Here is an 11,984-nt window from a genome sequence, read left to right on the forward strand (position 1 = left end):
TTTAAAAAGTGTTCCTTACACCCACTGTAACAGTGGTTAGACACAAACATGAATTATTTCAAAAACTAAGCTATTAAAAGTTTTTACTTTTCGAATGTGTGTATATGTGTGCTTTGTTTTTCATTGCTAATACTCCATAGGCAATCTTGGTCAAATAACATTATCTTAGCACCAAAAATAAAGGTTCAAAGTTTGATTTTGACATAAATTACTTGTATATTCCTTTTAAGAACATAAGGAGCTACAGGCCTCAAATAGGGTGCCTCCTCCCCCAAATAGGGAGACATCTGAATTTGAAGCCAGTAAGTCAGCAAAAAATGAAACTATCTGTTGAAGAAACCTCCCTGGGAGATGACTTAATGAGTTCCTGATGAGACTATTTATACTTTTATGGATCAGGAATAAATAATATGGTAAGCTGCAGAATAAAACTGTCATAACAAAAGGAAAACTACATGGAACTTGGAAAGGATATAGGAAATAAAATATCAGGGCACCTCTGTGGGCTAGGAAAGAGATGAGATTTTGGCAGAGATAAGCATTCTAATTAACGATGAAGCAGGAAAAATTCTCCAAGTTTTACCTCAGCACAACTGAAATATTACCCCAATTTATCAATCTTCCTTTGCTCATACCTATGTTTACCAAGTAACTTCCTGTTTCCTAATTGTTTACCATAGGCAGACCTATCACTATGAATTAATACATTTATATTCTAACTGAGGAATCTCCAAGTCTTACAAGTTTCATCAGTGGGAAATGGTTTCTCAAGCTGAGGGTCAGACCCTGGATCTATGTCCACCTATGTTACATCCTGGGAGACCCAGCTGGAACAGCCAGCCAAATGATCTCTCTCTTTTTGCTATCCACCCTCACCTTTCTCACCAACTTCTAACTGTAACACAGGTCACCACAATCTTGTATATGTCTGTATCCATCTGAAAAATAAAATCACATGTCATATATTGGTAAACAACCAAATGAAGATGGCTAAGACACTAGAATAACAGCAAGGTTATCAGGAAGAAAAATGGTCTTTATCAATAAATAAATCCACAACTGCTCTTTTAACTCCCCAAACAGATTACTGTTCTTACTAAAGCAGGTCCATGTCCCTCATATTCCACTTATAGAAGATATACATTATTTGAGGAATCTAGTGAGGACCCAAATCCAGATGTTCTGGGCATCTGTTTGGTATGACTTTACTCAAAAGAAGGCACTAAAAAAACTGAACCTGAATCTGATCAATCTTACTTGTTTACAGGATACACAGGAGGCATACAAACAAGTTAATGACTTCACGGTGATACAATCAACAAAATCCAGAATATGTGTGGAAACTTTAAAGACAAAACAACTAGATTTCTTAAATAATTTAAGGGGGAAAAGAAAAGAAAACTTATAAATTAAATAGACTTCAATAAATAATAACCAAATGCAATGTATGAACCTTGTGTGGTACCTATTTCAAGCAAACCAATAGTTAAGAGACAAGAGAATTAACAGTCTAGATATTTGATCATATTAAGAAACAGTTCAACTTTTTAGGTGTGATAATGGTATTGTGGGGTTTTTCTAATTTTTAAAGATACATACTAAAGTAGTTATGACGCCAGGCATGGTGACTCATGCCTATAATCCCAGCACTTTGGGAGGCTGAAGGGAGGCGGATCACTTGAGGCCAAGAGTTCAAGACCAGCCTGGCCAACTACAAAATATATAAAAATTAGCTGGGCACGGTGGCTCACGCCTATAATTCCAGCACTTTGGGAGGCTGGGGGTGGGGGGAGGCGGATCACTTGAGGCCAGGAGTTCAAGACCAGTCTGGCCAATATAGCGAAACCCCATCTCTACCAAAAATACAAAAATTAGCTGGGTATGGTGGCACATGCCTGTAATCCCAGCTACTCAGGAGGCTGAGGCACAAGAATCGCTTGAACCCAGGAGGTGGAGGTCACAGTGAACCAAGATCACACCACTGCACTCCAGCCTGGGCAACAGAGCAAGACACTGTTTCAAAAAAAAAAAAAAAAGAATAAAGTAGTTATGGATGAAATGATAGGATGTCTGGGATTTGCTTCAAAATAATTGGGGAGGGGGGTGGGGAGAAATAATTGAGGTATAGATGAAATAAGACTGACCATAAACTGAAACTGGGTGATGGATATGGAAAGGTCCATTATACTATTCTCCAGACTTCTGAATATGTTTAGAATTTTCCATTGAAAAGTTAAAAAAAAAAAACAATCAACAAACAAAACAATCACACACACACACACAAGAGAAGGAGCACTGCTGGGTCGCCTGGAGTAATAGAATAAAATTCCTAGTCTAGTTTCTAGCCCCATTCAATTAGACAGTTTCTCTAGGGGTCTACCATAAAGTGCAATCCATTGACCAAGTCCTGCTCTTCAGTCTTATATCATTAGCCTAAGAAAGGACGTTAAGTTGTCTGAGTTTGGTTACTTACCAGATACCTTTTGATGTCCAAGTTTGCTACCCAATTTTAACTTGAGTTTAAGAAAACTTAAAATAATTTCTGAAGCTAACAGAATTTTAGCATCTGGTGAATTTATTCAGCATAACCACAGGCATTATCTTCATGCTGTCACACACAGACACAAACACAAATACAGCACAATATCCATATTTAGCCCAAGTGCATTCCTTCTGAAGCTCATTTATATGTCTTCATATGCCACAGCCCATCATTTAAATAATGGATATTTTCAATGCCAATTCCTTTGTTGACTTTCTCACTGTAGAAGGGAAAAAAACACATAAACATACTTTTATGCATTTTTATAGTCTTGTGATAAATATAATTCAAAGTATATTGTTATTTTTTAATTATTAAGCCACAAGTAAAGAACTTATTGCCATCACAATTACATTGTTGTTTATATTAAACTACATTACTCTGTGGAAGCTTATATCTAAAAGTGATTTTAGTGATCTAACTAGTGGGTCTATAGAACCAGAGTAACAATGTCACAAGACTAGGGGAATATCAAAGTGCTACATTAACCCTGAAACAAAATTATTACCACTAATTTGGTCATCAAATGGGTTCTAGAGTTTTTAAATATACTGCCTATGTTTTAGTAATATATCTTTACTAGTTCTCTAAATATTCTACATTTCTTGTACTACCAGGTCAGAATATAAGATAAATACTGTGTGGTGGTGAGATATATCACTGTTTTTAAAACTAGCAATAATGACCAGGCACAGTGGCTCACACCTGTAATCCCGCACTTTGGGAGGCCAAGGTGGGTAGATCACTTGAGGTCAGGAGTTTGAGACTGACCTGGCCAACATGGTAAAACCCCGTCTCTACTAAAAATACAAAAATTAGCTCAGCATGATGGCGCACGCCTATAATCCCAACTACTTGGAAAGCTGAGGCACGAGAATTGCTTGAACCCGGGAGGCAGAGGTTGCAGTGAGCTGAGATCACTCCACTACACTCCAGCCTGGGCAACAGAGTGAGACTCCATCTCAAAAAAATTAAAAAAAAAAAAAATAAAATGAAGATAGCAGTAAAACATCTTCCCTCCTCCCCCAATTTAAATTATATTAAATAAGATTCCTAAAGTACCACATACGCACATATAAAACAGCTGTGTTGGCACATGGGTTCTTTTCAGTGCTTCAGAAAGACTACAATCCTGAAGACAAAATAGGTTTCACTGGCTTCCTAAGTGTTAGGAAATATCAGAAATGAAGCTTTTTGTGCTTGGATATTTGTGTAATGTGGTATACATGACAGCAAATTTCACCTGTAATTCTGATGCTTCCTGGGTTGGTTACCCATATATCAAAAGTTAAGGGGGCCTAAAGTAAGACTTACATGTCTTCTGCAGACATCTTCATGACTCCAACACATAGAGCATGCTGTTTTCCTTCTGCCATGATAGCCTGAAAGAACACAGCTAAGAAAACTATTTATCAAAATGCCTTGGGGCCTCCCCATCAAGGGAAGGGTGTCGAGTAATGATCACGTTACTAGTTAAGCCACTTGGAACACCTCTTGTGTCTTCTCCTAGACCATTAACTCCTTGAGAGCAGAGACCTAGCAGAGTCTGTGGGTATACTGTACTCAGTAAATGCTAGATGAATAAATCTAATAACCCCTTTTCATTCAAGTCAAATGTTAATACTATAACCCATGCCCACAAAACCAGAATAAGTCACACAAAAAAAGGAGTAAAATTTCTTGCACATAAATACTAAAAGCCATGAAATCAATAAATATTAATTGCTCTGATTAAGTATTCTGATCACTGAATGGTGGGGGTTTTTGTTTGTTTTTGAAACGGAGTCTCACTCTGTTGCCCAGGCTGGAGTGCAATGGCGCAGTCTTGGCTCACTGCAACCTCTGCCTCCCAGGTTCAAGCAATTCTCCTGCCTCAGCCTCCCAAGTAGCTAGGACTACACCACACCCGGCTAATTTTTGTATTTTTAGTAGAGACGGGATTTCACTATGTTGGCCAGGCTGGTCTTGAACTCCTGACCTCATGATCTGCCTGCCTTGGCCTCCCGAAGTGGTGGCATTACAGGTGTGAGCCACCATGGCCAGCTGTTTGTTTGGTTATTTGAGATGAAGTCTTGCTCTGTCACCCCGGCTGGAGTGCAGTGGTATGATCTCGGCTCACTGCAACCTCTGCCTCGTGGGTTTAAGTGATTCTCCTGCCTCAGCCTCCTTAGTAGCTGGGATTACAGGTACACACCACCCCACCCGGCTAATTTTTGTATTTTTAGTAGAGACAGGGTTTCGCCATGTTGGCCAGGCTTGTCTCAAACTCCTGACCTCACGTGATCTGCCCGCCTCAGCCTCCCAAAGTGCTGGGATTACAGGCGTGAGCCACCACACCCAGCCTGAATGGTAGTTTTATGTAAAGGATGTTTTAAAATAATAGTTAAATTCCCAGTCTATCTTTAAGAGCCCGATATAACAGTTTCAACCTTTCTAGAAAAACCAGAGTGGTCTTGATTAACATTTGAAGTTTCTGGAATGTTAAACACTGCAGTATATATTTTTAAAAGTCAAGATTCAGGGTACACAAGACCTCTCTGTACCATTTTTTTTTTTTTACAACTTTCTCTAAATCTATAATTGTTTCAAAATAAAAATTATTTTTAAAAGTAAAGACTAGGTACTAAGAAAATTTTCCACTTAAGGTTAACTCCAGAACTAAAAACTTACCAACACTTAGAGGAATCATAAATATTACAAACAAACAACAACAACAACCAAAAACCCGTCCTCACTTTTCTCCTTTGGTTTTCAATTCATTCAGTGTTCCAAATATGTGAGCATCTATTAGGCAAAAAGCATGTCAACATAAACTGTTCCTAGAATATAAACATACAACTTATACTACCCCTTCACTGTAACTGCCCCAACAGAGAGTATCTTTTTTTTTTTTTTTCTTATTCTTATTCTTAAACATACCCCTGCCCAGGCATGGTGGCTCACACCTGTAATCCCAGCACTTTGGGAGACCAAGGCGGGTGAATCACCCGACCTCAGGAGTTTGAGACCAGCCTGACCAACATGGTGAAACCCTGTCTCTACTAAAAATACAAAAATGAGCTGAGCATGGTAGTGGGTGCCTGTAATCCCAACTACTCAAGAGGCTATGGCAGGAGAATTGCTTGAACCCAGGAGGCAGAGGTTGCAGTGAGACAAGATCGCGCCACTCCACTCCAGCTTGAGCGACAGAGCGAGACTCCGTCTTAAAAAATAAAATAAGATAAACACACTCTAAAAGTAATTTCCCTATTCCCACCAAGTACCATTCCATACCATTTCTATACCTGAGGCAAATGGCTACTTTGGCTATAATAAAGGAGAAGATGTTCTCCTGTCCAGAATAGTCACAAAAATCTATTTAATCCAGAAAATAGCTGAAACAGCATGGTAGAAATGGAAATAATGCAGAATTATTCAGGTATGTCATAAGTTGAATCGATCTTTAAGGACTATCTGGGACTCTGACATTTCTCTTTGAGAAAACGTGCTCTGAGGCCCCCAAACCCAACTTTTCAAATAATTAATTTTCAAAATAAAAGTTGGAGGTTGCCAATATTTCCCACTATTCACTCCCAACACAAAATTGTTGCTTGGGAAGAGACACCTATACCTGGTGACTAAATTCTTTTCCCTTTTGAGAGCTTTTACTCCAATGTATGTCAGTAAGTCAAAATGAACATTACAGTGGCAAGTTGATATCCAAAAAGCTGATCCAATTATATCATCTATATCCTTTCCCCTAGTAATCAAGAATTCCCTATTGTGTCCTAAGTCTGATAACAGTAGGCCCTGACTGGGCTGAAATGCAGCTGAGACTGTTTTGTAACTTGTTCTCATTTAACTTCTAAGAAACTACCTAAGATGAGATAATTCAGTAGCAACAAATAAAATTACTCTGTACAACTTCAAATGTAACCAGAAAAGCATGAGATAAGAGTAACAGTAACCTTCAAAAAGTACATCTAATGTTCTCTTGAATGATACACCTTTCGCAGTAATGATAAGAGCACAATGAATACATTTTTCAGCAGTTTTAGCCTGGGAAGGATACAACAATGGTATCTACTGCAGCAGGGTAAAGCTTAGCTCCAGGAGAAGTTAAGCCTGGACACATGATATTTGCTCCACTGAGTACAAATTTGATGGCTCCTTTATCAACCTGCTGGTGTGGCAGGATAAAAGGATCTATAAGAAAAGAAATACAATATATTAATAACACTAATGACTCAACAGAAAAAGGCAAAGGATCTGAACAAATATTTCCCCAAATTATAGTAATCTAACAGATACAAAAGAAAACTCTGAAACACTATCATTTGTTTACCAAATTGGTAATCTTTTTTGTTTTTTTTTTGTTTTTTTTTTTTTTGAGGCAGGGTCTTGCTCTGCCACCCAGGCTGGAATGCATTGGAGCAATCATACCTCACAATAACCTTGAACTCTTGAGCTCATGCAATCTGCCCACCTCAGCCTCCCAAGTATTCTCCAAAAACCATAGTTTCAAAATTTATACTACTCCTTCCTCGAAAAACTATGGTTTTTGGAGACTACTTAATATGCTGTGGGAAATTTTCGTGATATAATGTTAAGTGAAAAATGCGAAGTAAAAAAACTATTAAAAAGATCAGGGGTTACCCGGGGTTGGGGAAGTAGGGGGAGGAAGGATGAATAGGTGGAGCACAAAGAATGTTAGGGCAGTAAAACCATTCTGTATGATACTTAACAGTAGATACTTGACATGATGTATTTGGGAAAGCCCATAAAAGTGTAGAATACAAAGAGTAAACCCTAATGTAAACTAAGGACTTGGGTTAATAATAATGTATCAACACTGGTTCATCAATTGTTACAAATGTATCATTCCAACACAAGATGTTATTCATAGGGGAATCTGAACCTGGGAGAGGGAACTCTGTTCTTTCTCCTTACTTTTTCTGTAAACCTAAAACTGCTCTAAAAAATAAAAGCCTGTTAATTTAAAAAAAAAAAAACTGCAAGGGGTTGAAGAGAAGTTGGTTAAGGGGTACAAAAATACAGGTCAATAAGTTCTAGTATTTGAGAGTACAGTAAGGAAATTATATTTAATAATGATTTACTGTATATTTCAAAATAGCTAGAAGAATTGTAGTCTTCTCAACACAAAGATAAACGTTTGAAGTGATAGATACCCTAATTTGATCATTACATACTGTATAAAGGTATCAAATATCACATGTACCCCTAAAATATGTACAACTATTATAAATATATATAGGTGGGGGAGGATACAGGCACAACAGCAGACAATGTACAGCTATTATGTATCAATTTTTAAAAACTATGTAACAGAGAGCCCAATTTAAAAAAAAAAATATGCATTTACACACATCACAGGAAATAACTGGATGGAAGGACATTTAGTCAATGCTTTCTCATATATTGACTTTTCTCTATTAGGCTAACAGATACAAATATAAAAGATGAAAATGCTCACAATGCTTATCACAGTTTGTAAATATATATTTGTGTAATTATCTAATTGCTGTTTATTCTCCAAACTAGACTATTAGTTTCGTAAGGACAGAGACAATGTCTTTGCTTCCCATTGTATTCTCAGCACCTAGCTGAGTGCCTAGCACATAGTAAGTTCAATAAATATTTGTGTTTGTTTTTTTTTCCTTTTTTTTGAGAAGAAGTCTCGCTCTTGTCCCCCAGGCTAGAGTGCAATAGCCTGATCTCGGCTCACTGCAACCTCTGCCTCCCGGATATAAGCGATTTTCCTGCCTCAGCCTCTCGAGTGGCTGGGATTACAGGTACCTGCCACCAAGCCCGGCTAATTTTTGTATTTTTAGTAGAGATGGGTTTCCCCATGTTGGCCAGGCTGGTCTCAAATTCCTGATCTCAGGTGATCCGCCTGCCTTGGCCTCCCAAAGTGCTGGGATTACAGGCGTAAGCCACCGTGCCTGGCAATAAATATTTGTTGAATGAATGAATAAATGATCTTTCTTGGGCTTTCTGGAATGCATGAGAGAATTTGCATTTTTCAGATTTACCACAAGATGGGCATTCATTTTAGTTTTACATTCATTATTACCTAGTACTAATAAATAATGAGTTAATTATCAGAAGTCTTTCAATATCCTTAAAATGCATATTTGTTTTTCTCCCCCAGCAGTGTCTCATCTGATTAAATGCCTATTTCTTACAAGACTTTACATTTGAATATTGCAGTAAGAGTAAAATTTCAAAAAATAAAAATAAAAAACCTTACATTTGTGAAGTAATCTTAGGGTTGGATAAAAAGGCCCTTCTCTTTGTCTAAAAAACAGTAATTCTCCATTTACTGTAAGAATTTCTATATGTTCATGGCTGTAAGACAAATGTCACAAAGTACCAGGTTAAATATTTTCTTTCAAAAATTCACAACATAAAACACGCATATACAGTGATAAAGTAAACTTTTTAAAAAAGTCAATAAAAATCCTGGCCAGAAAAATATTATTTACATTGTTTTTCCTATCATACAAGTCCAGTAGAGAAAAAGAAAAATATTACCTGCTACAACCAATTTTATTTCACATTTTATTAATTCTGTTGTTAGATTCAATAAAACAATTCTCTAAAGAACAAACTGAAATAAATTAAATACAACTCTGAACTAAAACATTTAACTCTTTACTAAAACAATCAATACACAAAGCCACATTTTTTCAAGGACATAGAAAATCTTTGAAATGCAAATATTGGAGTTTTAGAGTTATTCTGTGTCTACCCCATTATTAATCTATCAATGGTTAATCTGAAAATAATTCCATTTAGCATGAGTGCAATCTAATCATTAAATATTCAGCTACACCAAGCTTTACACAGACAAAAACAAAGACTTACCATCGGACTATTTTGACAGGATCTTTCTTAGGCATGATTTGATTAAGCCATGGTTCAATACCTGGAAATTGCTCTATCAATTGATTCTTAATACCCTTAATAACAGAAGTTTTCAACTGGATGCAGTTGGACACATTTTCTTTTTCATCAAATCTGCCAAGTAATTTTTGCAAGAAAAGAAACAGGCATTTCTAAGTAGAGGTATCAGAATACCTAAAGGTATTGTTCTAATTAGTCATTTATTCCCAACCAAGTAGATACTTAAAATAATTATGAAATAATTTTTTTAAATGCCACTTCCCTTTTACTCTGTCCAGCACAAAACCAATGTCTTAATACAATATTGAAATAAACTGTCAAGTATACAGCAATTAGCTGGGGTTGGGGGAAGGAATATGAGACATACTTTGCACCATAATCTGTAATTAGCTACACAGATGCCTTTCCTGGAAAATCTTATTCAATTCTACCCAGGAAGAAACACAGGCTCCCACCAATAATAAAACCTGTGATCAAAAAACAAAGCCCTCAATTGTTGAGATACAAAAGACCAACCCAAGCATAACATAGAAAATTGGTCCCTGCTAGGCTATGTAATCTGCTGAGATTTTTTTTTTAAGTGATGACAGTAATGATTTCTAAGATCCCTATTTCATTTTTGCTCAAAATTTCATGCACAAAACCCACCTTCCTTTGCCCATGTTCCCCCTTTGCTTTTTGCGTCTACCAAATCTGGAAGGCAAACCCACTAGTAGGTTCCCAAGGAATTTTTGTCTTCCTTATACTGAATAGCCTATGGGGCAATCACGTTATTTTCAAGGCAAGGTTAATCTGGCAGCTAGGCAATAGGCATGACAGGCCGCTTGCTTCCTGTCACCCAGACTCCTTCACTCCCATGACCCAGGAAGTCAAGCCTTCCTTTATTCAGTTCATAACTAATAAACATATGGCAGTGAGCGAAGGGCTCCCCTCTCAGCTACAGAGGATATGCCCCTAAATCACAGTGCACGGATGTGATTGGTAGAACCCTAGGAATGGAGACAGAATTGGGGGAGGGGGCAAAAGAGAAAGAGGGGTAAGGAGAAAAAACAATGGGAGTGGAGGGACTGAAACCCGATTGAGGACTACAGATGGAAAGCTTAAAGAAGTGTTCAAGTTGGGAGTGAGAGCATAGTACTATAGAAAACCTTAGGGAGTCAGGATGGCAGGGGCGGGGGAGAGAGAAAGAGGATCTTAGCTCTCGCCCTCTTCCCCACCCCCACCCCACCGCCTTTGTGAGCAGCCGATGGAGGCCACAGCATGTCCTTACTTCTTGAACATGATCCAAGGTGAAGGGGGCGACGATAGGGAAGGGCCCGGAATGGGAAAGAAATTGAATTTGCAAGGGTCCGGCAGATCCCCTTACACGAGGAAGGCCGGCACTGACAGTCGGAGCTGTAGTCGTTATCCGGAAAACGAGAGCCAGCCGCGCTTTACGGCTCTCAGTCAAATCTGACTACTTCCGCTCCTCTGGACTCCACGTAGGCGCTTTTGCCGGCTCCTTTTAGGCAACCGGTTCCTCTGCAGTTGGAGGTAGCTGAAAGGGCGGGACTTGACAGGGAAGAAGTGATAGAGCAATTGCAGGAAAAGAAGAATGGAAGGGGCGGGGAATCAATCAAAGTAGCATTTATGGCACTTGCGTCAGTTACGGGTTCCTCAAAGGGTCAAGATTCTTCCGTGCTTCGTTGCTACCTACCGTCAAACTAAACGATTTTTTTAGGGGAAATGGCTTTTGTCCTGTCTGAGGCAACTGAATGGATTGGTGCTTACCTACCAGCATGAATCCAGCCAACCCTCATGGCTTCATGTGAAAGTGCTGGTAGGATTGCCAGGTTTAGCAAATGAAAATACAGGATGCCTATTTAAATGTGAATTTCAGGTAAACAATGAATATTTGTTTTAGTGTAAGTACACCTCATTAATATTTTGGATATACTTACACTAAAAATATACAGCCCTTGGTTAGCTGAATTTCACTGAGCATCCTGTTTTTTATCTTATAACCTTATTCACTGGCAACCGTACGATGCACCCATAGTTTTTTGTGGGTTTTTATTGAGACAGGTCCTCACTCCGTTGCCCAGGCTTGAATGCGGTGGTGCTATAATGGCTCACTGCAGCCTCTACCTCCTTGGCTCAAGGGATCCTCCCACTTCAGCCTCCCAAGTAGCATGAACTACAGGCACACACCACCATGCCCGGTTAATTTTCTTATTTTTATTTTTATTTTTTTGTAGAGACGGGGTCTATGTTGCCCAGGCTGGCTGCAAACTCCTGGGCTCAAGCGGTCTTCCCGCCTTGGCATCCCAAAGTGCTGGGGTTACAGGCTTGAATGACTGTGCTCCAGTAGAATAATTCCCATAGAATTATTACAGAAGGTAATCTGATTTAAGAGATAATAGCTAAAGATACATGTTTTACTTCAGTATTTGTTTTAAAAAGAAACCTGATGGAGAAACAAAATTATGCCAATCAAGAGTTTCACTTTGTTTTTTGTTTTAGAGATAGCATCTCACTCTGTCATCTAGGCTGGAGT

General features: G+C 38.4%; 1 protein-coding gene across 4 annotated transcripts; it reads right to left on the minus strand.

Moving 5' to 3' along the window:
* Positions 1-2,554: 2,554 nt before the first annotated feature.
* Positions 2,555-11,127, minus strand: MCTS1 (malignant T cell amplified sequence 1). Of its 4 annotated transcripts, none has more exons than XM_011957992.1 (7): positions 10,719-11,127; positions 9,410-9,562; positions 8,793-8,890; positions 6,597-6,727; positions 5,213-5,217; positions 3,857-3,924; positions 2,603-2,762 (listed from the first exon to the last, which is right to left on the minus strand). In XM_011957992.1, exons 1-6 carry the CDS (start codon positions 10,727-10,729, stop codon positions 3,876-3,878), a joined length of 447 nt encoding a protein of 148 aa, XP_011813382.1. In that variant the 5' UTR covers positions 10,730-11,127; the 3' UTR covers positions 2,603-2,762; positions 3,857-3,875. The 4 variants fall into 4 exon arrangements, with proteins under 4 accessions (XP_011813381.1, XP_011813380.1, XP_011813382.1 ...); XM_011957993.1 differs by lacking the exon at positions 5,213-5,217 and adding an exon at positions 5,769-5,773 and having other exon boundaries at positions 2,644-2,762; XM_011957991.1 differs by lacking the exon at positions 5,213-5,217 and having other exon boundaries at positions 2,555-2,762; positions 6,594-6,727.
* Positions 11,128-11,984: the final 857 nt, after the last annotated feature.

The sequence above is a fragment of the Colobus angolensis genome, unplaced genomic scaffold (assembly GCF_000951035.1).
Source record: "Colobus angolensis palliatus isolate OR3802 unplaced genomic scaffold, Cang.pa_1.0 Scaffold454, whole genome shotgun sequence".
Lineage (NCBI taxonomy): Eukaryota > Metazoa > Chordata > Mammalia > Primates > Cercopithecidae > Colobus > Colobus angolensis.